This window comes from Nipponia nippon, unplaced genomic scaffold (assembly GCF_047370975.1).
Source record: "Nipponia nippon isolate SJK-2023a ecotype South Korea unplaced genomic scaffold, ASM4737097v1 scaffold_3, whole genome shotgun sequence".
Taxonomy (NCBI): Eukaryota; Metazoa; Chordata; class Aves; order Pelecaniformes; family Threskiornithidae; genus Nipponia; species Nipponia nippon.
Genome location: NW_028262347.1, coordinates 80,454,513 through 80,480,170, shown reverse-complemented (window position 1 = coordinate 80,480,170; position 25,658 = coordinate 80,454,513). Strand labels below are relative to the sequence as shown.

The 25,658-nt window shown below is 46.4% G+C and overlaps 1 protein-coding gene across 2 annotated transcripts; it reads left to right on the top strand.

Annotated features, from left to right (window-relative positions):
- Positions 1-9,637: 9,637 nt before the first annotated feature.
- Positions 9,638-23,258, top strand: LOC104012649 (cyclin-dependent kinase inhibitor 1). Of its 2 annotated transcripts, XM_087767565.1 has the most exons (4): positions 10,584-10,788; positions 10,909-11,145; positions 13,746-14,188; positions 18,292-23,258. In XM_087767565.1, exons 2-4 carry the CDS (start codon positions 11,141-11,143, stop codon positions 18,357-18,359), a joined length of 516 nt encoding a protein of 171 aa, XP_087623691.1. In that variant the 5' UTR covers positions 10,584-10,788; positions 10,909-11,140; the 3' UTR covers positions 18,360-23,258. The 2 variants fall into 2 exon arrangements, with proteins under 2 accessions (XP_087623692.1, XP_087623691.1); XM_087767566.1 differs by lacking the exons at positions 10,584-10,788; positions 10,909-11,145 and adding an exon at positions 9,638-9,751.
- Positions 23,259-25,658: the final 2,400 nt, after the last annotated feature.

The window sequence follows — 25,658 nt, the reverse complement described above, 5'->3', positions numbered from 1 at the left end:
TATGAAGAGATGTCCAGCCAACTGGCTAACTGCTTCGGCTGGGGACTAACCAGAACTAGGAGTAAACATTTGGGCTGGAGACTAGAAAAACTGCCCTGTGAAGGATGTTACAGGCCATTGTCTGGGCTATCGCCCCTGGTATTCAGGAGAAATGAGGTAAGTAACTGAAACGGGGAAACTGAAGTAAAAATAAAGAAGTCCCAAGAAAGGTCCTAATCTGATTAATGTTGTGTTTGGCTCCTAACTCTCTTCTTCTCTTTCAACGTGTCAGGCGATGGTTAAGGGATGGGAAACTGATCCTGAGAGCTCTTTTTGCAGACAAAGCCATTAGGGTGTTTTTTTGGTGAGCATGTTCTGTGCAGCGTAAGCCTTCGTTTATGTTTCCCCAAGGAGGAGAATGAAGGAAAAGAAGGAGAGCTCATGCCCTGGTCAGCCTTCGCCAAGCTCCTCTCCTCCCTCTGCTCTTGTATGCTCTGCCACCCTCGGGGAGGAGAGAGAAAGAGAGCAGGAGAGAGACAGCTCGTTTCCAAACACTTGTTTCATTCAAACGGCTTTATTTTTGGTAATGCTACAACAGGGCTGCAAGCAGCTCGAGTGGCGGATGGTGCTAAAACTCTGTCCTGGGCACGTTACCAGCTGGAAGGATATCACAGGACGCTAGCCCACCAGGGAGACGGCAGTGCCGGCATTGCAACACTGTGGCAGACCGATGCTTCATCCAGCCCAGCGTCCTGTCTTAGGCAGTGACCAGCGCCAGATGCTCCAGGGGAAGGCATAAAACACCCACCGCGCACTGAATTGCGTAGCATTACGCAGGGAGGAAAGCTCCACTCTTTCACCTGCTGGCCATCAGGCACTGCGCTGAGGCACGCAGACTTCAAGCCCTTGTGATTTCCCTCTAGCCAGCGTAGCCGCAGAAGCAGCTTGGTGGCTGAAAGCAGGCCTCCCTAGTCCTGAGCGTAAGCAAAATTCTTGGAAAAGGGTGAAAATGGAAGGTGGGATTTTTCAAAACTGAGCATAACTAGCCCAAAGCCTCTCCCAGTAACGTCGGTATCAGCCCCAATGCATCTCTGAGTATCGGGTCTTTTGTCAAAGACTTGCCAGACCTGGGGCAACATGGATGGTAGGGAGGTTACAGAAACCTTTGCCCTTCCAACTGAGCAAAAATGAGTGCCTCCACCAGGGGGAAAAAAAAAAATCACAAAACAGAACAAAGCTCTGCACTGTGAGCTCCCTCCATCACTATAAGGTCTCAAGTGACACCAGGTGACCATCCAAGCTGGCCCCTGTGGTCCCCAGCTGGAGGCAGCAGGCAGACCACCACATTGGAAAGGCTGGTCTGTCGTGTTGGATCTCTTCTGTCTCTTGCAGTCCCTAGCTTGTATGAGATGGCAGGTCACCTCTTCACCACATACTTCTCCCCCTCTAGTCCCTTTTATGCTGACCCACCCCATCCACATTGGCTTTGGGGAACTCGGTTTCATTCCCAAGCCACTCAAAGGCCTAAACCAAGTCATGGTGAATGACAGAGTGCAGTAAAGTCTCTGAACTACGGACTTTCTTGGGTTTAGGCTGTCTCCGATGTTGATATGGCACATTTTGCTCCATCCCACATAGTAAACAGCCCTTTTAGCAGAAACTCAATACATGAGAGATATCACGCCTACTCTGCTAAAATATGACCAGCTACTAACTGCAGACATAATGACAGAGGTGTGAACAGAGCTATAAACACTGACCAACAACTTTGAACACAGACCCCATGCTGGGGAAGACATCATATTTTTAACGAATGTTTTCTACAGCGTACCAAATGCTGATTCTTGCCTTTTTGGCACTATGTGTAGTAAATAGGAAAACCCATAATTACTGGATAATAACTACAATGAGAAAATTTCCCAGAGTTTTAGGTCAGAGGAGTGGTTGAAGGAGGCCAGGTTCATGACCACTCCATGTCAAGCTCATTTCTTCCTCAGGAAGCTGCGCCATACTTAAAAACCCAAGTTGTTCTCTGTAGTTTCAGACAGCAGTGAAAGACCTCCGGTGCCAGGCCACCCTGTACAAGCCCTGCTGCAAGACAGGATCCACCACCTCTGGTTTGCACCGCACCATACTAACACGGATGCGCAGCTCACGTCTGACTCAGAGCCCACGCAAGGCTCTCTCACGTAGGCCTCCCATGCAGTCTTACCTGAGCAAATGCCTTTCCAGAGGCAACTTGCAGCCCAGCACACCTTCCTCACGATGAGTCAACTTCTCCCCAAAGGGCACTGGCAGCATGCACACCAAGCACCCTTATCGCCGAGGGTTTAAAACCTCATTCAAAGAATTAGTGCTGGCCTAAATTGCCCCATGCAGCATCTTAATTATTATTTAACTGAAAAATTATTTAGCTGTTGAGGTTGCCAAGAAAAATATTCTGATTAACGTTTAGATAGGCTTTTTTGTGCTGTTACAGGTAACTCTTTGCTGAAGCACGCTTTGGTCTTACAAATCCGTGATCATAGTTGAACAGCCTCATTTTGCTTTGAATGAAGTTTGGAGTATGTGCAGCCCTCCTTTACTGCTAACAAAACAGAGGTAGGGAGACACAGGCAACACCTACAACGCTAAGTGAAAGAGGGTCTGGGACCATTCTCTGACTGCAAAGCTAAGCGTCACATGCTGCTTGCATCCCCGCAGTGTAGCATTTGGCCCCAGGTACCCACTGAGCCCTGAGTATGGTACTCTTAAAATCCGATTTATTTATTTTTCAGTTCAAAGTGGCAACTGCTGCACATCCTGGAGCATAGCACAAGAGCATGTCCAGGTGCTTGAGGGTGCAAAGCCCGCTGAGGTAGGGCTGAAGAACTGTGTTGCATGGAGGGCACCAAACTTCACGCACTCCTATCCACAGTGCCGATCAGAAACGGCCCTTGGCAGATGGTCCCCCAAATCACAGCAGGGCACACCTCAGAGAGTGCAATCTGGCCCGCACTAAAGCCAAGCCAGGGAGCAAGCTAACACTTACGGACTAGAGGTGACCAGGAACAAGTGACACACTAGAAGTTCATACCTCAGTTTGTGGGAGTAAGCAGTAGAAGATCTAGGATAACCATCACCACTTGTGTCCCCAGTAGGGAGACCTCAGCCACCTTGTGCTCCTCAGATCTCACAGGCCTCCCAGATAAAGATTAGAGACACTGAGACGCTCTAACTTACATCCTATTTTTCATGGCTTCATGTCCATATATACATATACACAGGATGAATCAGAAAAAGGAGGCATGGGGAGCAGATAACAGCCGTAACATGCTGCATTTGTCACATTCTTAATCAGCTGCCATTTTTGCTTGCTCTCCAAAGCAAATGAGATTTATCCTCATCCACCCTGCTGTCAAACCTCCCCTTGCAGCTTCGGAATCTGTTGGCGCATTTGGTAGAAGGAAGAAATATCAAAGAAAACGATGTTTTCACAAGTCTTGTGAAAACTGGCAGCTGAATAAAGGAAATGCACCCAAATTAAAGTGCCAGTGCAGAAGGCAAACAGAGCTCAGTCACATACTCTAATCTGGTGGCATCCAGCTGGTCAGGCAAGGCATGCATAGTTTCAGCCTCATCACAGAGCACGTGTGCCTTGGCTCGCTGGGCAAGAGTGTGGACAAAGGACTCAAATCCTTAAGAAGTAGGTTCGTCACTTCTGACACTTACAGAGCATTTGGTTGTACTAGTGTCCATCTGAGAGAAAATGACTGAAACCCTTTGGTCTTCCCACATCCTTAAAGCTCCTACCAGCTTTGGGAGAGTGGAAAAAAAGGGCAAAAAAATACTGTCAAATTTAGAATCACAGAAAGGTTTGGGTTGGAAGGGACCTTTGAAGATCATCTAGTTCAACCGCCCTGTCATGGGCAGGGCCATCTTTCACTAGATCAGGTTGCTGAAAGCCTCAGCCAACCTGACCTTGACCACTTCCACGGATGGGGCATCCACAGCTGCTCTGGGAAAATTTGGCTGTTGGACTGGAAACGGACTGTGGACTGCCTCTTGCTGCAGAACAAGCATGGGAAAAAGCCTGCCTGGCAAAATTTCCCTCCTTCTACCGTTTGATGCTATTGGTCCCAAAGTGATCTTTGCAGCTTAGTGAGAAACACACTGACTTTTTGGATCTCCATAATGATTATACTTGCAGACACCCCAAAAGCTTTCTTTACAAAACCAATTTATATAAATTCATTTTCTCTCTATCTGCTGGGTCTGTGAGATTCTCCAGAACTCCCTGGGAACATCACACAGTAGCTTCCACCCTAAATAATGGGTTAAATTCTGGATTACAACATTGAAAACACAGGTAAAAAGTAGAGCATTTTTAAGAAAGGAAGAAAAAATGCAAACTACAGCTGACATCATTCCCCTGTTCCCATTTTATCCTAGTCTCCTGAGGAAACAAGGCCTAAGCGATCAGGCCGTTTATCTGGCAGTTCACCCCTGATCACTTTTAAGCCTGCAGATCAGTATCCACCAGCTTTGAGGAGCAATGGGTCATATTAGCATCCATGCCTCCCTGGGTACCATATATATTCCTGATGCACATGCTCTTTGGTCTGACAATGGCTAAGACGTTGCACACTCCTTTACATGGTATACCTAACAGGTAGTGCCTAGATTTAGATCAGCTATAGCACCTGCTGCCCAAAAAGGGAAAGAGAAGAAAAGCAAAGACTCAGGAGGGATGTGTTTCCATCTCCTGCTTACACCTTTGACACCTCTGCATGGAAGTGAATGCTGGCAGATGACATTACAACATATAGCTCAAAAACTCCCCACCAGAAGTATGCTACTAATTTATAGAGCTTCATTTTGTAGTCTTGCTGCTTGTCACTTGAGAAAAAAACTGACCAAAAGGCAGGCATGACTGAATTTTGCTGCCCAGAGACTGAGTGCCAAAATTTGATTTGGGGGTGGCACGGGGCAGCTTCAATCATCCACTTCAAACACTCATAGTCACAGGGAAGCCCTGGGCCCACAGCCAGAAGTGAACAGCCAATTCTCCCACACCTTTGCCTTCGTTTGCCTGGTTCTCAGCTGTCCTGCCAGAGAGCGCTGGGGAGAGCAGGGCAGGTTCATGACGGGCAGCGCTCTGCCTGCCTTTCCCGTTGGTGTATGAAATCTGCTCTTTGGCTCTCCCAACCTGCAAGACCCTATGGGAGGGCACCAGGGAGCACCAAGCACAGCACCAGCAGAGAAGCATAGGAGGGAAGAAGATGTCGATTTGGGCTGACACCTTTCACCCAGGTTCTGCTTTGCCATGTCCTGCCAGTGCCCAGCAAACCTACCTCTGGCACGGTAGCACATTGTCCCTATCTTCTTGCAGACGGACCATCCCGGTCCTTCTCCAGCTCCTCTCCACCAGTGTGGAGGGGTGGGCATGGACATCACCGCTCCCCTGAGCTGACTGTGCTACACTGGCAGGGTGGGGGTGCTGAGCTGACAGAGCAACCAGCCAGCTGATACCACACTTCTCTATAGGAAACCCATCCTTTCTCTGTTTCTCCTGCTCTCCCAGCCCTCCTCATCCTCCATCATGCAATACTGAATCCAGCTAGAGCATGGGGTTGTCTCAGCTATGCAGCTCTGGGCACCACGAACTGCAATTTGGGGGTCCTGACCATCTCATGAGCAGTCACTCCCTCCCAAGCTGAAGCCACCTACAGCACCGCTTCTCTTCACAAAGAGCACCCACAGTAACCATCCTCTTTTTCCTCCCTGCAGAGAGGGCTCTCCCCACCTCCCTCCCAAAAGAGAGGCTCCTAGCTATGCTTTTGCATTTACCACCTTGTCATGTAACCAACCATTTTTCCTTTCCTCCATACAGTATCGGCTTCCCCTGCACCAGCATCTATGTCACATCTGCATAAGTATTTTTGATATTTATAGCAGTAACCTTCTTCTCTGTTTTATACATATGCTTTCTTTTTCAATATGTGTTCTTGCTCTCCCTGCTGAGGGATATGTCAACAGGCAAAAGGCCATGTAACTGCTCCATCTCTAATACAGGGTATACATGCTAAGAAATATACTTAGCTGTATTTTCTGTACGCTGACTAAATTAGACAGAATATCTTTCTCACACTTCAGAAAGTAAAAGTAGCTTTGTTTCAGTAGGTGAGGAACATTGCAGATCTGAAAACTAATGGAAAACCTGTTTTCTGGGGCAGAGGGGGAGGAAAACGTCTGGAGTTTTCCTATGCCCTCAAAATCTTACAGGGTCTAGTTTCTGTGACTGACTTTTAAATGCAGTGTAAGAGGATAAATGGAGTGTGAAAGATTGTCTAGCCCTTAATTTTTCCTGTGTTTATGTCTGGGTTTTATGTTATAGTCAATACTCCTAAGCCTATTTGAAAATTAATCTCCAGTGAACAGGTGAATAGATAATGGAGCAGTGATTCTTCTGCCTCCATTTATCTTTTCACTTATACAGTTAACTGAAAATAGGAACTCACTAAGGAACATTTTTCAAGGCACACACTATTAGAGAGCACTGGCGTCGTGCAGCAATTTGTCTTTTGGTTCACTGGCACTTCATAAAGGCTACAAGTTAGAGAAAATACAAGCCCTTAGCTTTGCACAGAGACCAGAACTGATATAATAATAACGTAGCTGTCACTTTTCACATTTATCACACTTGCCTTAAGTTAACAATCCTTTCCCACCAAACCCACCATCATCCTTCATTTTTCTTCAGTTTTTGGTTTGAGCTGTCACACAATGTCCAGGAATACAAACACTGTATTTTTTTATTATTATTTAATTCTTATTGGTATGTACCAAAATAGGAAGTTGCAAAACTCTACACAACCACAATTGAGAAAAAAAAATCTTTGTAAAGATCTACTGTGTTGGTGCTCCTGCCTTTCTTAACCTGCTTTTCCTATCTAGAACTATCGAGGCAGCCTCGTATCTAAAAGTGCCAATCCCGATGGATCAAAGGATATGGAGGATGCAACCAGTACGACTGGAAGAAAGACACATTCCTATGGCCTTCTTTCTGCTGCAAGCCCTTGCGTCATCCCACTGTCCTCTCCTGCGGTCAATGAATCGTAAGGCAGTAGCTGTGTATGAAGTTGAGAGCAAGAAACATCAAAGCACGAGTGATATCAGAAATTCAGAATGGATGGCAAACCTAACTCGGAGAATAATCCTTCGGGGAGTAATCCGCTGTAAAAAGCACATCGCAAACCAAAAGCAAAGCCTTGAGGATGAGATGATGGTTAAACATGAATTTCCTTTATAATCTTATGAAACCTCAGATCGTGATTGGAAATGGCTAAAAAGATGATTCACAGCATTTGGCACAAATATATCCACGTGCCTAAGATAAGGCACATGATTACATGTAGCTATGCCAGAAACTGTATTATTAATTTGAGCTTCCCTCCAAAAAAAATCCAGTAAGAAAAACCGGAATGCTGTTTCCAAAGAGTTAAATTTTCTGTGAAACAAACTAAGCCCTAACATAGATGGCATTGCTACTTCCGTAGGAAATTACTTTACCTAGACTACAATAAAAAAAAAGTTGCCAGCAAAACACACAGTTTCATAGTTTGTGATTTGACAAAGGAACTATCTAAAGAAAAAATTGCCTAAAACACAAGGCTTTCTTAAAAGATGAAGAACAACCAAAAACCACTTTGCAAGATGTAACAACATAGATAGAGTCGGGTTTTCTTAACATCCAAAATTGCCATTAAACCTTAAAAAAGAAAGCTCTCCTTTTGCAGCCTTGACACTGAAATGCGGGACTAGCGCAAGAGCACCTGCAGTGAAAATGGAGCAAAAAGGGTCTCTCCATTCCCGGGGTGGGAGGCCTGAGGGCGGGATTTCAGCCCTCCACCCGCCCCCAATGCTCCATCTCCCACCGCACAGTCCCAGCGGAGTCGTTCCCCGCGTTGGGGTACAATGGTTCGCCATCAGTGGGTTTGGGTGTGCGGCAAGGGCATGTGGGGCAGCAGGTGGGGGCACGTAAGGATGCTACGAGGGGCTTGAGGGAGGGTTTTATGGAGGCTGGAAAAAGCTGTGGGCTCCTCTGATGGGAAAGGCTCAACATCGTACCCATAGCACATGGTTAAGCATGCCAGCTTCTGCACCGAAGGCAGAGAAGGTGATGACGTGGCCAGTGCTACCAGCGGGCTGCACCTCACCCTTGGCGGGCAGATGTGAAGGAACAGCACCAGGCTCTGCTCTGGCCCCCTCCTCGCTGCTGGGTTTGGCTGCAAGAGCTCTCCCACCCTGGGGACGGTCACGATCCACACGGAAACGCAAAATGCTGCGTCCAGTTTCCCCCACAAGAGTTTAAAGATGGTTTTGAAGGGGGAGATATACAGCAAAGTTTTGGCATTGCCTTTGCAGGGGTAACACTCAGGGGTGAAATATGAAAGTACGATGGAAATCTTGTATGTTGGGCGTGGAGGAAGATGGGAAAAAGAGCCCCGCTGCCTGAATTTAACAACAGTCATGTTCTCATAGAATTAGTATTTTTAATCCTTTCTCAGCCCAAATCTTCATCTTTCTGATTGTTAATGGTATTTTTCTGCCTGGTTTGCAAATTAACTAAAGAAAACCATAGCTTTTCTCCAGTTCTTCCCTCTTCCTGTTCTTGAACATCAGTATAGAAACCCGGAGGAATAGAAACAAGAAGGCCTTTCAAATTCAGAAATGGAAACCCCAAGGATGGAGTTCTCCCAATGCTAACAAAACCCCTGCCTGCTTCCGCCTGTGTATCATAACCTGAAAAATGGAGTAAATAATACAGACCCGCCTTCCCACAGAGGGATTACTGAGCCTGCCTTACAAGGCTTCTGAGAGCAACTGGGAAATGAAAATGTGAACACACTTTACTTCTGTAGGAATGGTACAGATTACTAAAACTCAGGAAAATAGTGTTGATTGTGAAGATATATAAACGTACGTGACCAAATCTGGCCATGACTGTCACGGATCCCTTCATCGTAGTAGTACCTTCTACTGACGTAGAACATGAGCGCTCCCCATGCACGCACCCCAAGAGTCATCACCAACATCTACGGGCACCCAAGCTTCGGCTGAGACACCCACACCTGGAGGGGGGCTCAGCTCCCCCTGCAGCGCCTCAGCCTGCCCAGACCCTCAGCAGCCCCCGGCCCAGCTGCCGCCGAAATCCAGGAAAATACTCTCGGCACCTTTCCCTCTGCAACACGGGGGATGCTGTCAACCTGCTCAACGCCCATCCCCTGCCAGGCGGCCCGTGCCTTACCACGAACACCCCGCCGGGGGCTCTCCTTTGGACACCTCTCCCCCGCTACACCCCCGCCCGCCTGTCCCTGCTCCGCCAGCCCAGCGCTCGCTCAGCGGAGCGCCCTCCCTCGTAACCTGCCAGGCTGCCGCTCTGCACGGGAGACGACCCCGCGCCAGCCCCGGGACCCCCGCGAAGGGCTCCGGGCCCCCAGCCCCGCTCTCTGCGCCCACCCCGAGGGCGAGGAGGGCCTCCAAGCGCCCGGGGCCAGGCCCCCCAGGGCGCCACCGGGACAGACCCCTCCCGCGCCGTCGGGGACGGCGGGGCGGCGGCGGCGCCATCACGTGGAGGCGCCACGTGCGCCGCCGCCTGGACGGGCGCCCGCCCCGCCCCTCCCCGGCGGCACGTGAGGCGGGGGCGGGGCCGCGCATTGAGCCCGGCGGCCCCGGTCCCGGCCCCGGTCCCCGCCGGCGGCAGGGAGGTGGCACTCGGGACGCCCCGCATGTAAGTGAGCTCCGGCCGGGGCCCCCGGCGCCGGCAGCGCCCGGGGCCGGGAGGGAGCGGGACAGCCCCGGGGGCGCGGCTGCCGGTCCCGCTCGGTGTTGGGTGCGCAGCCCCGGTTGCACGCTCACGCCCGCCCTGGGTGTACGCAGGAGGCGGGGCGCGGTTGCACGGCGGCCGGAGGGCACCCTCGGGGGGCAGGGCGTGGCGCCGCCCCCGCCGGCGCACGGCGGGGGGCTCGCCCGGCGGGGCCGGCACCGGCCCGGCGGGGGCCTTGCCAGTGCCCTCCCCGGGGCGGACCCCGCTGCTGGGGACGACTCCTCCGTGCGTCCCCCCGGCCCCCCTCCGCCGTGCGCGGGGCGAGCTCGCCCGGGACCGATCCCCGCCGGGGGCGGCACGGCGACGGACGCCGCCCGGGCACTCGGTGTCTGTTGGTGAAGGTTGTGGCAAATAAATCCCGTTCTTGCACACAGACCCCATCCCTTGCACCTCCGGACAAAGGGGATGTGTGCTGGGACGGGCGGGGGCACCAGGGGGGGCAGAGGAGGGGTGCAAGGATTTAAAGGCAGGAACAAGGGCTGTGGCTCCCTCTGCGCCCCGAAGGGGCGGACGGGGCGACCTTGTTTTCAGCTACAGTTTTAGAAAAGAACGAGTTGAAGGTACCTGAGCACCTGCCACAGGCAAGCAGTGTGTCTGAAAATAAGATTTATAGCTAGCAACTTTCAGTATCAAATTTATTTAGGAAACAGACTTTCACTGAAAGAATGAAAATGAAATATCCACAGCATTAATTCCCCTGCTTGTTGTCGTCTTTTGATTTTTTTTTTTTTATTTATGCATACATTGGAAATTCAGAAACGTGAGATAACATTCCTCTGATGCTCTGAAAGTTTGATGCAAGGAGCCAGCACTAAACTGCCTAGGAAGTCTGTGTTTCTTTTCAACTCCTTCAAGCTAGCACGGAACTGGAAAGAAAACAGAAGTTGGCCACCGCTAGTGCAGAGCTCCAGCCTTCAGCGTTTGTCCTGCATCTCGGCTCAGTAAGGGTGCACGTATGGATAGGTGTGAGCTTGGCAGAATGGGGCGCTCGGCTTGTTCTTAGGTGGCACAGAAATCGTGGGTTAAGAAAGGACCCTACCAATAATGTTTTTGCATTTCAGAAACATTCCGGTCTCGTTTTACGGGTGTTTTAATACACCCACGCAACTCAGACTAAGCTGTGGGAATAGTGACAGTGCATCTTTGGAGCCAAGACCTGGAAAGAGTCCTGGAAAAAGCAAGGGGCCGTATCCTGGTTCTGCTGTGGTAAACTTGCACTGACTTCGGTAGTGCCAGGATTTCACCCTGGATGCAACCCTAAGTAATGGAAACGGCAGCAGGCAGTGTATACGCATGATGTAAGTTTAGAAGAGTTAGAAGCATTTGTGATTCATTACTTAATTAAGAGCATTAGGAGGAAACTTTCCATAGGGAAAGGTTATTCTATAATTATCCTCTCTGCTGGCTTTTTATCTTCCTTTGAAACACCTGGAATTAGACAGTCTTAAAGACAAGGCACTGGATTCGCAGGCTGTGCTGGAATAGCCGTAATCACTAACAGGGCAAGGCAGAGTCTTTTCTGGTTCATTCCTGTGTGATATTAAAATATGCTATTAGGAACGGCCATAGTTGTTTGAGAAGTACCTTCTTTCTTCCTAACCCTGGTTCACTGATATCAAGCAGTCAGTTCCTAATATGTATGTGGAAGGTTTCTAAGAAGGAGTAATATTCCTGCAAAGCACTGGCCGTCCTTTCCTAAGACCTTTTGCCTTTTCCTAAGACCCGATTGCCTTTGAATGAACTCAGTTTAAGCCGCCGAGGGCTTGGCACCAGATGAAGAAGCAGCAGAGGCGTGATTGTTATTAGCTATAGTGACAGCCGGCACCGCCGAGTATCCCGACAGCTAAGGGCAAGGCTGCGTGCAACCCCGGGAAGAGTTTTGCGTGAAGTTTGGGGATTCTGGATGCCACCTAGAGGATTATCCTTGTTGTTGTGCTCTCGGCTGCTTTTCCTCAAGAAAAGTGCTTTCCTACCTTTCTTGGGCCCTGTGGGGAATGAGATGCATCTGGTGGGCAACTGCCAGCCCTGTGCTGAAGGCTCACGCCAAACGAGGTGGTGTAACCACATGGCACGGTGTGATACCGCCAGAGGGACCTGGCGGCCACCCGGGAGGCACTGTAGTCCCATCAGACCTAATGATCAGCCCCAGATGGTGTCCCAGACTGAACAGGGCTACTCCTGTTTCCCGTGCTGGAGCTCTATGGGAGACATCAGCCTCCAGAGAACCACACCCAACATTTGGAAATCAATCCATGCGCCAGAAGGCCAACCCAGACCTGGCACTCTCTGGTTTAATTAACTGTGGCTGTGGCCCATGGGTTTGTGGGACGCTGGTTCAGAGCTGCTGAGGGCAAGGAATAAGATTTACGAACAGATGCAGGAGCTGGTCCGCCTCTTTGGACCTCTGCTGCTCAGGTGTGTTATCAGCTGCAGAACTGACATTCAGCTTCCACCTAGGAGGAGGCAGCCACATCCCTCAGTATCTGAGTTTTCTGTGGCAGACTATGTGCAGAACCATCTAAGTGCCAACACTGCCCCGTTGGTGACAAGCTCTTGATACCGGAGCCACCAAGTGACATTTTCAGAGTAGGCACTTGGGGTGTGATTGCGAGGGGATGCTCAGAGTTCACGTGGATTAGATACAACGCTGCAAAGATAATACGGGGCGGGGTGATTATACCAGTCACGTCTGGGTTTGCGTCTGCTGCGGCTGAAGCACCCTTTGGGATGTTGGAGACCAAGCCCAAAGCTTACGGTTCTGCAGGAGCTCTGCTGCTCTGGCTATCTGCAGGGTCTGTAGGCAAATCACCAGTTTACCTCTCTCAGCTCTGTCCCCAAACTCTTTATACCCTTCAGAATTCAGTAGCGCAACAAATCCAAAATTTGGCTGTTTGCTAATGTTTCTCTGAGGTTTCTTTTTAGCCTGTCCACTGCTACGCATCACAGCTTGTGAGAGGGGCTAAGTTTTGTGGATCCAGAGAGAGAAAGAATTGAATGACCTTTAAGATCTATTTTCAAGCTCTTCCAGAAATTGAAGACCTGATGCAGGAATTAGTGGGTGAATGTATTTGGTGTATTTGTGCCCTTCTGGCCTATGAAATCTGCAAAGTACCCCATCGCTTTTCTTCGTCTTGCTGTGTCCCCCCCTTACCTGCCAGAGGAGGGTGCAAACCCCATCTCTGCTGTCCCCATGCCAGCCTACCAAATGGGAAGTCCACCTACTGATGCTTGATTGGGATTTGCGGTTGTAGGAAAGACACTGTTTTTGTCTGTGACTGGGACCATTTCTCAGGCAATTGCTTCAAGAAAAGGGAATTAAAATGTCAGGCAAGAAACAGGTGATTGCTCTGATCATCTTTAGCTTCCTTGGCTGACACTGCAAAACAAACGGTAATACTAGTTAGGAAAGAGATACGGCCTTCACTGTAAAATTAAACAGGTCTTCTGTCCTTTACTGATTGCCTTCATCCTTCATTGTATTTGAAATTCTCCTTCTCGGGCCCTTTCCCTTGTTTAAGGTGATACACATGGCTGTTTTTCCCAAGTACCACTTCTGTGCTTTCTGTCTTTTGCTGCACTGCCTCAAGGGATGTTGTCCATTTCCTTGTGCGTCTCTGTCCCCTTAGGGCAAGCCCTCACTCAGCGTACACTGAAATCAGGGTGTGCAAAAGAGGTAAGGGCTTTTCACCCTTCCCCATCCTTCTATGGACACATCCTATAGATGGGAATTCTCACTCTGGCCTGGAAATTGGGATAAATTTCTTTCAAAACAAGCCAAGATTCCCTGTAGTGAGATCAAAAGTATCTAGGTTTACTGCCACACTCCCCTTAAAGAGTACGCAGTGCCCACTAAACTGAGCATGCAAAGGGTGGCTGATGGTCTGTCTGTCGTTGGCAGGGAGTCACTGCTGTATACGCTCGCTGGAGAGCAGCACCGGGGAGAAAAGATGGAGCGGAGGCCGGGGAAGACAACCCGCGCCCAGAGGAACCTCTTTGGCCCCGTAGACCACGAGCAGCTGCGGCAGGACTTCCAGCACATGCTGCGCAACAGCGTCGAGGGGGCCCAGCAGAAGTGGAACTTCGATTTCCTCCGGGACACGCCGGCGAAGGGGCTCCTGCAGTGGGAAGAGCTTGAGGGCCACGAGGTACCCGCCTTCTACCACAGCTGCGTGGTGGGGGATGCTCGGAGACCACTGCAGCACTTGAACTGGCCGCTGGGCAGGGAGGACAGGAGTCACCACTTTGCCCAGCTGGCACTGACTGAGAAACCCAAAACTTCCAAGAAAACAGGGGGCAAGAGGATCTCAGAAGGGAAGAAAAGAAGACAGACATCTTTGACAGGTGTGTGAGACTGGTGTGGCTCAGATGATCAAACCTGGTCCCAGCAGCTGCTTAGAAATACTCTGATGGGCCCGTAAACCAGTCTTGCTTTAAGAAAGCACAAACCTTCAAAGAAGCATCTGCAAGAGGAGGAAGGCACACTCTAAATTGATGGGCATGGGGCTTGTGTTTTTCAGAGATGCTGTCCCACAACCCCCCTCCTGGCCCTGGGGCTCTGCTTAGGGCTTGTCACAGAGCAATAAGATAATGACCGCTTCTTGCAGGAGGGTAGTTGGGATGGTTAGGAGGGTTAGACATTTAAAAAGGCCATCTAAGAAAAGTAGTGAGGTCATTTCTCAAGCAGGAACCCAACAGGAAAACAGGGTTACCCATCGGATGGGGGTTTTTGGTGTTTCTGCTTGCTTATAGGTTTGGCTGCGTACACCCTTTCCTGAGTGCAATAAGGAACACCATTCAGCCGGCTAAGCCCTAGGAGGAAGACCAGAAACCAGAGAAACCAGCCAGGTCTCCTGCTAACTTCAGCTTGGATATTATACTCAGTGAAGGCATCCAGGAATTTTAAGGGCAAATCAATCTTAAACTTGGCTGGGTGGCAGAAGGGGCTAGGTTTTCAAGTGCCTCTCACCAGGACTTGCTGGCAGATGTACAAAGGAGTGGGTTTCAGCACCCATAAAAGAGCTTTAGGTTTTTGAAAGTCCTCAGCATCCTGCATGCTAAGCTCTTCTGAATATCTGGCCCCTCATTTTCTCTTCTCAATGGGATATGAGTTTATTTTAAAAATCTAATCCCAGGTATTAGATTTCCCTTGTCTGTATTGGGGTTTTGGTTTAGCCAAGACTGAGGATTTCAAGATGTAGACCAAGGATTTTCTTTTGGGAATTTGATGTGAGACACCAGCTTGAAATTGCCTAGAAGATAATTGAAGCTAAGGTTTCAGGAAACACTTTCTGAACAGTGATGTTGATCTCAGTTAAGTCAGACAATAGGCTAATTTGCTATTTGAGGGTATGAAACTTAATTGCTAGCGAGAGGTTCAGGAAGAGGTTGGAGATTAATGAATAGTGGAACATTGCACACTGGAGCACAGAACAATGATATTTAATGAGTGCTCTTTTCTTCTCCAAAGCACTTTACAGCCATTAACTAATTAACAGTATAATTTACAGGTAGGAGTACAGAAGTGTAATTCAGAGCACAATGTTGTGATGGTTTGAGGGAACTGCTGTTCAATTGTAAATCTCTCACTAGGTGTGTGGGAGTAAATTATGCAGATATTTCCAGGGAGTATTTTTCTTCTGTTTTGTTTTCCCCAGGCAAGAAACATTTCATCAGGGGATGTGGAAACCAAAATACCATGCGGCACAGTTTTAACACTTTCCCACATGTGTTTTCATAAGAGAAAACACTTTAGTCTAACAACAGTACCCTTCTCCCCAAGGAATCTGGGTGTGCGAGATGGGCCAGAAAAATGGTTTGCAGTCTTCTCTTTTGGTGAGGGTTGGAGATCAGTCCCACTCTCAGTCCTTCTCTCACAGACACACACACGCATCCTTCTTATTGCCAGCTGAAGGGCGCGTTCGAAGTTCCCCTCTAGCTGCAGGAACCTTATCCCTCTGGGCACGACTGAAGTAATTCAGGCAAAACTGAGCCAGGGAAAGTGATACTTACTGATACGGTCTGACCCCATGCTTCCACTCCTTCGCTTATCTTCTGCCATCCTGTAATGAAAGGTTAGTTTAGGATTAGGATCTGAGGTTGGATTTGAACCCAGTTATCTGCGTTCTGCTTTGGTCAACAAGAACACTGTAATGCTTTACGTTAAGATCCAACAATGTGCGTTTAATTTAGACTTTCAAAGACAGCTGTGGCCCATTAAATAAATATCTATATATTAAAAACCAACCGTGGGGTTTTGTGGGCATTGGCGCCTCCAGAGTGGAAGGAGCAGAGGTTTTCCTGCTGCATTTGACTCCTCAGACACACAGACAGCTAACCAGTACAAAAGTAGATTTTCCATTCTATCTCCCAACCATTTTACGTAGACTTACTCCATCTCCATTCTCTGTTTTTCATTGCGGACCCAGTGTGGTTCTGCTCTGTTTTCTGGGAGAGCCTCAAATTCAAAAGCATCTCAGATACAGGCTATAAGCCTTTTTCACTTTTTCTTTTCTTTTTTTTTTTTAATTTTTTTTCTTTCACTAATCAAGGTTGGCAAACCATGCCAGCTCTTCACTCCTCTTATTCTCTTCCAAACTTTTTGGCTTGCCTCAGTCTGATACACTTAGACCTTGGCTTTCCTGGGAGACATTCATGCATCCTTGCCTCCTTTGCGAAATGTCAAAGAGAGAAAATTGATAACAAACCTAGGTTTTTACTAGCTGGTCTTGCTTCTGAAGCAGATAGTTCATGCAAGATGGCTGGGGAGAGTGGGGAGGAAAAGAAAGCAGGTGTGTAGGTATGTACGTTTAAACAACAGAAATCTTTCTCCCCTGGTTCCCATGGCCAGGCTTTCCTACTGGCAGGCTGCAGACAGCATCCTCCTCCGTACTTTGCTTATGCCAGTGCACGTGCTCTTTAGGGTCCCTTAGGCAAGCCAGCCAATTTCCATGGACTCTGCTTAGCATCTTGGAGGCTAGACCATCTGAATATGGCTCTGTGGAATCTGCATCCTGGCTTTTAAGCACCTCTATCAGTTTTGAAACTAGCTCCATTATGTGGGCATCTGAGCAGTTGGGCTCTTGCTAAAATTCTTCACAGGCAGAAATGGGAATACCGACTATTTAAGTCTTTTCTGAATTTCATATACTAAGTGTAATTCCTAATGCGTTTCTTTTCCCAAAATAAAATGGAGGATAGCTATATAGAAGTCTTTTAAATGGAAGAAATAAGTTGTAAGAATTACATTTGGTAACGTAAGCTTGTTTTTCTTACAGCTCTTCCTTTCCTCTGCAGCTCCACTGAGAGACTACAGCAGGTTATAGTAGTAGCGGGATTTGCTTTTCTACTGAGTTAGCAGTGCATGCTCCTGCCTGGGAGAATATACTCTCCTTGGGATCATGTCGTGCTCCAGAAGTTTAAGTTAGGGGTAACTCAGGTACCGCTGTGCTCCTTGCACTGTGCCATGCAGACGTATCCTTAAGGAAGTTGGCTGCAGGAATTTCCGTGTACAAACTTGGCTGTGAAAGCCTACAGAATTCCAGTCATCCTGCCAATAATGTTCTACATTGAAATTAATGCAAGACTTTATGCTGCTAGAATTCAATAGGTGTTGCCAATTTGACTATGTAGAAAGCTCAGGTTTAAATACCATGGAGCACGCATCCTCAACAGAAATTGGAGCAAATTCATTACTATGAATACAGACAATTTACACCAGATAAATCCCATGAACTCTAAATATAAATAAGCATCTAGCTTCCATTTTGGCTAATTCTGCCTTATTTACCTGAAAAGAGTATATATTTTTTGTGTGAGGCTGGGAGGCAGAGAAGGAACTCATAGGGAAACTCCTGTGTTGTAATCACAGTTCTGTAGTTAAGGTTGATTTACATTTGCACCTGAAACAAAGATTCAGCTGCATGCATGTATGAAAATGTAATGGGTGTTCTCCCGTTAGTGCTTACTCTCTGAGCAAAGAATTCATTATAATTCAGTGATAGTGCAAGGTTTTATGCAGTCCTCCTTGAATCTGCAGTTTGATCTAATAAGCAGAAATAAAGTGCCCCATATATGTAGTTCTTCTGATGTTATTTTGCAGAGTATGTTTTGTTATTTTTAAGGAGGAAAAAAAACCTACTTCTGTCTGGAAAGCACAGCAGACGTGGATCTAAAAGTTGGAGTGAAATGTCTCGTTGCTCAGCTTGCGTAAGAGGGTCCAAAGTCTTTTGATCTCAACTGGATAAAAGCCAGCACATTTCCCTTGTTTTACTTGGTATTACATAGCTTTATGTCGAACATGCTAAAGGTATTAGCTTTGTTCATTCACGAGCCGTAGAGAAGTCTAAATGACTTCTTCAACATGAAAACGAGATTTGAGAGATTTTCTTGAAAACCAGCCGTTACCAATGTCGTAGCGCTAATTCTGTTTGTGTGGTGTTCTCCAGATTACTACTCGGCAAAGAAGCGAGACAAAACGAATACGCAAGCTGCTACAAAGAAGTCAACTTCTTGAAAGCAAGGAGAGGATTGCTCTGCACTGAAGAGGTTGGAAACATCTGCCAAGCTTCCTCAGCCTTCAAAAACCGTGTGTGCAGGCTGCAGACACTTAGGGGCATCTCACAGAGATGTATTCCTGACAGCAGCAGTGAAAACAGAAAATACTTTCATTGGGATGGGGTTGGGCCAAATCAACTGGAATCACTTTGATGAGAAGTTACTGGCCTTAAAAACCACTGGTAAGCAAGTTTGGACACTACAAAAATTGGCTAAGGCTAGCAGTTTAACGTGCATTAAAAAACACTGTACATGAGAAAGCGGTAAACAGTTAAAACAACTGTATACGTGTAATAATGTGCTTGGACAACTTACTGTACAGTTGGGGTCTTTGATATTGTCACGTCTTTACATACCCTCTTTTCTGCTTTAGTAGGGACAGCTTACTAAGTTTCACCATCTCAGCTTTACAGGTCTGACACGCTAAAAAGAATTCCCAGCCCTTTCTGTGATTTTTTTTTTTTTTCCAGGTACAGAATTTTGTGCTTGCAACTACTCAGGGCACAAGTAACAGCGCTTAGGTGCCAAATGTATGTATTGCTGGGATGTAAATGGAGAAAGCTGACATTATTTGGGAAAGTTTCCATTTATATCAGCAGCCATTTTAGCCCTGTATGTCTGTCCCCCTCTGCCCCACAAGAATTAGGTAGTTAAACTTGTATGTATGGGGAGAAATTTTCAGATATATTCTTGTATCTTTCAAGTCATTCCTGTTACCAGCTGAGCCAAACCCAGCCTTTATTTTGGGTTGTGCTGTTCCATCTAGGTCTATGAGTTTGCATGTTGAAAAGGAAGATAAAATCTGCTGTGCTTTTGTCCACAATGTTTTAAAATGCCTGCTGCTTGTAAGAACGTAGTAAGAATGAGGAAGATGGTTTAGTTGCCATTTTGTGCTTTTTATTCATACTACTAATCTTTCTATAAGAAGAGAAAGGGCATTAATAACACTGAAATGTTACACATGCAACGATCTTGGTGTTGCATGGACTGCTTTTCTATGGCATTTGTTAACATATGCTTTTCCATCACCTACTTTTTATTTCCCTTTCTTATTCCCCTGACTATTTGGGATAATTGAAGTTTTACAGCACATAATAATCAGCAGGTAAACCAGAAGAAGAAACCTATAAAATATACGCTCTAAATTATACTGCTGCATATGGCCTTAAGATGCGTGCAGTGTTTAATGAACTCATTTGGAAAGAGCTCTGTAAATGTCAGGTTTTTAGAATTACATGAGATGATAGACTGCTGCTTTTTGTCTCAAATTTAAACAAACTAATGTTTCTTTTGGGTAGTAAAAATCAGCGTGCTCATGGGTGTGTGTCAGGTGTATGCATGAGAGGTGGCGTAAGCAAGTCACACACCCTGCATTACATGCAGCATCAGGAGGGTTTAGCGCGTTTCTTTTTTCCCCCATTAAGAGCTACAAGTGTTTAGACATAAGTAATAGTTGATTTTCCCCCAAATGGCACAACGCAGTGATTTCACTCTGTTCCTGTATGCTGAGATAAAGATGCTCATCAAATTGCAGGGTCAGAGCCTGTTTCCAGCTACATACAAGAGTCACAAGATGCGATTTTCCCCCTTGAATTTTTTATTTAGTTAGGAACAAACCTTGTACCAGCTGATGTCAAAGGGAGTTTTACCCAAATGAAGCAGGATGAGGGCCAGCCTGGCAGCTGCTGCTCGCAGAGCCTTCAGTGCGTTTGTGGGCCAGGCCAGCCTGTCACACGCTTTTCAGCCTGTTGAGATGTAGCGTAAGGGTGTGGGACTGGGCTTTTTGTATGTTTGGTTTTATTTTTAAACTTTGCTTGTGGTTAGAACAATATCTAGTCTATTTTTCTTTTTAAAGTGTGGTGATCTTCTCTAATTAAGAAAAATTGCACAACTATCTCTCCATGTGTTTGTGATTTTAAAGCACGCCAATGACACTGTGCACCTTTTTGGTTTGTAGCAAGGTTACTTGCAGAATTCCTTTCTGACCAGGATGGCATGAGCTGTGCATAAAAACCCTCAAGTCTGCTATCCATTAGGTTATTGTGAAGGAGCTGAGTCTTTTTCTTTCAAGGGGAAAAGAGATGCTTCTTTTTATTAGGAGAAATAACGACTGTTAATGTACTGCTGTCCCAAAGAAACAAGAAAGGGTCATTTTTTTTCATATTAATTCCAAAACAGCTCAGTGCTTAAGTGTATGTTTAAAAGGAAATATCTGCCTTAAATGCTTTGTAATCAGGACACTATAATGTCATAGGAATCCATAAAACAATTGTTTAAATTCTCAATAACACAGGTTTTGGATACCAATGCAGGTATTAGCCTTAGAGTGGAATTTCAATATATTTAGACTGAAAGCTGGAGGCCGTGGTTGAACATTTGGCCTGTCTGTGTTTATAGCATCTTAATTAGCTGTGATTGTGACTGGGAGCTCAATGCTAGGGTAAAAAAGAGTTTTCTGCTGATTAGACAAGGTGATTTCTTTCTGCTTGCTTATTATGCATTTGTTAATGGTTTTTGAAATGACAGAATATTGGAGATGAAGGGTAACACAGAAGGCATCGGAGGAGAGGGAAATAACTGTTTTCATACCAGTGTTTGCAATGGGAAATTCATATACTTGTACCAGAGGGTCTAGTCCTCCCCTGGTGTACACTATATTACAACTCCACTGATCAGTGGTGGAACCACCTTCATTTACACCAGAGGAGAAGTGGGGCTGAGATGTTTTGCACTAGTCCTTTTACTCTACAGAATAAATGGACAAGTAGCTAACTGTGTAAAGCCATTGCCTCCTTTCTACATACACGGGTTTATAAAAGATAAAGAAAAATGGTTTCTGCTATATTTTTTTATGTGTGACGGCCAAAAATAACAACAAACCTCTGATTAGTGTCTGAGCTTCATCATCACCAGGGTAGATAAAGTATATCTGTGTTTCGTTACCATGCTGATGAGGAAACAGTGAAACATGGAATATTTGATTATTTTGTTCAACTTGTGAATTGCACTTTCTTTTTAACACAGTATGCACAAGGGGATATGTCAGTATGTAGCAAAGCTGTAATAATAATATTTTTTTAATGGTCTGTGGGTCTAAAACATTCCCATTCTTTAAATGAAGCAGCAGACTTGGTTGAAAAAGCGATACACGGAAGCTTTGGTCTGCTTCGTTCCCTGGGCATAAACAGTGTATTGAATGTACCAAATTTAATCCCGTAACAAAGCTGTTCAGGGCTTATTTGCTGACCTGTGAGTTTGGTGGGCTGCAGGGGTCTACGGCTGCCCATCAAACCCCAAAGCGGCACCTTCTCATAATGAGACGCAAGGGGATGTGTTCAGACTTTGGGCATTAAAGACAGGGTCGCAGCACTGGTTTAAGGTCTTGTGCGGCTGTGTAAGTACACAGCAGAAGGGAGACTGCATCAGGAACCCACAGCACATTGTAACCTCGGTATGCTGATAAGTAGGTACAATTATGTCTACCTGAGTCCTCCTCCTTCCCCTTTTTTGAATATAAGCTGCATGTGTGACTCAGGGCCATATATTACTCAACAGCCACAACCTAGCTTCCACTGATACCGTGGTGTGACCAGTGTATACATTAGGGAAATCAGTAGTTCCGTTTTTTTCCATCTGAGATATATGTGTCCCATGTGCAACACAACCTGAGCTGAAAATGGGACAGAGCAAGTCCCAGAACACTTGTTTTATGTTTTGTACAAACATGGAAATAATCTCTCAGGTATGGATTATTTCATTAAATTCCTTTCAGCAGCAACTGGAGAAGGTTGTTTCACTTGAGCGAAAAAGCCAGGAAAAGAGATTCTCTGTGTGCTTCCAGTTATTTTCAGGGTGATGCAAGTACAGCTTTCTTCTACTTAAAGCAACTCCTCTGCAAACTATTCTGAAGTACCCTTCTGTAGGGTAGTATTGGTTTCCTGGAGAAGCTATCAACTTGCTACAGTAGATGCTTTCTTATTTTACCATTATCTTTTGGATCCTTGTTAATAGGCTTTGGGGGTGCGCCTTAATATCACAGAAATGCTTGGCGGAAGGGAACCTGGGAAGTTCCCTACTCCATCCCCCTGCACTAAAGCAGGATCGGCACTTGCTTATTCCAAAGTTTGTGAACTGCTGTGAGAAATTATTTGCTCTGTTCATGTGGCAAATCTCAGGGGTGGCCAAGGTCAACAACGTTCCTCCTGGGATTCAGAGGGTCTGTGTTACACAAGGTGCTTTCTTTCAGGTATTCATTTTGCTTTGCTTGCTTTGTTGCAATGCCGTAGACACAGTTGAATTCCGCATAAGCAAGCTGGTGTGTTGAACCATTTGGTTGTCGGATGTGGATATTTGCAATGTCATCAATAAATGCTGGTGCATAAATATGTTTTAATAGCAAAAGATGTTGAAATTTCTTCTTTTTAGGCAGGTTCTTCTTGTTCTGTTTCTGCACTGCTCTGACCTGGCCTCCCTGCACTGATCTCCCTGTGCTGTTCCACTTTCTACAATTCATCACTTCCACGCACAAAATATTGGCTCGGGCTGTGGGGTAGTATAAGCTGAGCTGACCTACAGCCCAGAAAATGTGTTTCTGCAGTGGGTATTTCATGGTTTCCCACTCAGGTGTCACAAACCATATAGGAGGAAACTTTTTGCCCCCCCCCCCCTTTCTTCATTTTCTGAGATTTTTTTTTTTTGCTTAGGAAATGCTGCCTCTCTTACTTTCAGCAATCTGTTCCCTTGGCAAGAAATATGACTATCAGGTGTTTAAAATTAAAGTTGTTAAAATCAAATTTGCAAAGGCAGGAGGGTTTGCCCCAGTGTCCTGGACATAGTCCAGCTTCGGTAATTACGTCTCGCCTAACTAAATCCTTCTTGCAGTTCCATGGCATTCTTCCTGTCCTGCTGAAATCTGCTATGGAGAGCTGCTGTGACATGACATGTTAAACATCTGCCATGTTTTTACCCAGAAGTGGCTGTGCTTCAATAGGAGATGAAGTGATTTATAATACATGGCATGCATACACACAGATTTTTTTTATTACAATGACTTCTGCTGAACTGGAGGAGTTACTTAGGAACAGCACTTCTGAAAAAAAAATCAGCTCAGGAACTAAATATGGATTTAAAGGTCTGATTCTCTAGGTCCCTCTTTCAGATGATCTTTTCCAAACCCATCCCTTTCTCTTATAAGGAGGCGCTGAGAAGTGGCGGGTTCATGTGATCAGCTGTGTTTATAGGATAATAACCTTCACTCTGCCCATTAATCCCCTCCATAAAGGCAAGGAGCATTCCAAAGCACTGAGCAGCTTCAATGTTCGGGGGGTAAAACCAACGCGTACGCACCTACTAAATAAATATTTTCCCCAGCTTGGTACAAACATGACATTTCTTCCCGTGCAATTACGTCAGCGAGAGGCCAAAGACAGTAGTTCGTCCCGCTGCAACGCCGATGGGCCAAGGTAAACTGGCAATTGGAAAGAAGTGCCCCGGGCAAGTGTTTTGCAGCACTGGCTGGGGACCTGTAGTGGTCCCTGAAACTTCAGGAGAGGAGCCAGTTAAAACTCTTTTCAAAAAACCATGAACATTCTCACAGCATAGCAGCAAGGAGGCAAATGGAGAAAATACACAGATGTGCAAAGATCAGCCTGCTGTTTTCCTGCTGTAAATGAAGCTGTTGTGGCAGCGGTAATATAATTGGTCTGCTGACTCATTTTCCTAAAAATTTCGGTGGTCCTTGGCATGAAGAAAGTGGAAAAACACTCTCATGATCCCACTGGAAAAGGGAAACTCACACGATCAGGGTGCTGCATAGTGCTTGCTTCTGGCTTTAAAGAGTCAAGCCATTTTACACTTTAAAATCATAACATTATACTGAGCAGAAAAACTTTATTATGAATATTTTTAAATCCCTGTCTCAGATATGTCCTTGGAGCTGGAGCCCTGCCACTAAGTATGTGATGAATGAAATCTCTTTAAAACTCTGTGATAGGAAAACTCCCATTCTAATTGTTTCAGATCATCTGCATCCTGCGTTTGGTTACACGGGGTAATAGAGACCATCTGTCTCCCTTCTTTCCAATATGTGGATGTGTATCTGTGTGCGGAGCTGTTTTCACTGACACAGTGCACAGACCCTCGCAAACGTGTGTTAAGAAAATGTGCGTACCCAGGAACGACCAACCTTTCTGACCTAACAAGCCACGTATCAAATTCTTCATACAGCCAAGAACCACAAGATGCATGTTTTGGCGTGTCAAGGGAAGCAGGGAACTCCAGGAATTAATGGGAAACACCAACGACTCCCCTTCGCTCCCACCCGTCTGTTGGGGCACTGGGCTGGGTCCCGGAGCAGCACAGGGACGCTGTTACCAGCAGCATCATCTGATGCTGTCTCCCCTAAAGGGAAATGAGAGACACTATCTGAATCTCTGTCCTTTTATAGAGTTTTATACAACCTTTTATACAACCCACTTGTACACGGCCATTGTGGCCATGCAGACACGTGCACACAGAACCTCACTAACAATATCAGGACCCCGTGAAACAGTATCTTGGGCTGAGAGAGGAAGGCTAGAGGTGGAGACGAAGGGGGGAGATGCTCATGTCAGGCACTTGTGCCATGTAAAAAGAGCATCAAGGTGTCACCAACCCTTGGGGAGTAAAATTTTATTTCTGTTCAAGAAAAATTTGTGCGGTTCAGTGCATTTCCCCGTGGTTTCAGAGTAAAAAGCTGCAGTGAAATTTCCCTTTTCTTAAAACACAGGTTATTTAAAAACCTACATTAATTATCAACTGGCTTGTCTGGCTGCAGGATGGTGGGGGCAGAGCCGCTTGGACCAGGGCAGTGCCGGCGGGAGCGGTGTACCTCCCCCTGTCTCCATGGCAGGCACCACCTCTGAAGGTTTCTCAGCCAAAAAAAATGGTAAGGGGCTTATTGAGAACTGTAAATCAAGGGCAGTGGAGATAAATAAGCTTTATGGCGCAGCTACATTAAGCTACAGCTCCCCCTTCTACGAATGCACCTTTTGCTGAGATATTGCAATAGTAGACTTTAAAGGCAGCCAAGAAGTACAAGCACATTTCTTCACTCAGGTTAAAAGCATTGTTTAAATTCTTGCGGCTAGACAATTTGTCTTGTCCTTTAAAAAAGAAAGAAGCCCTACGAAACAGCAAAGCAGCATAAAGAGGCTGGGCTGTAGGACTGAGACTGCAGGGAATTTTTAGCTTGCCTGCTGCAAATCAAGATCAGCCTTTT

Bases quoted from the DNA above. Each gene is read 5' to 3' on its own strand.
- LOC104012649 (XM_087767565.1), top strand. The intron at 14,189-18,291 runs GTGTGTGAGACT...GGTGTTCTCCAG, and splicing joins AAGACAGACATCTTTGACAG to ATTACTACTCGGCAAAGAAG.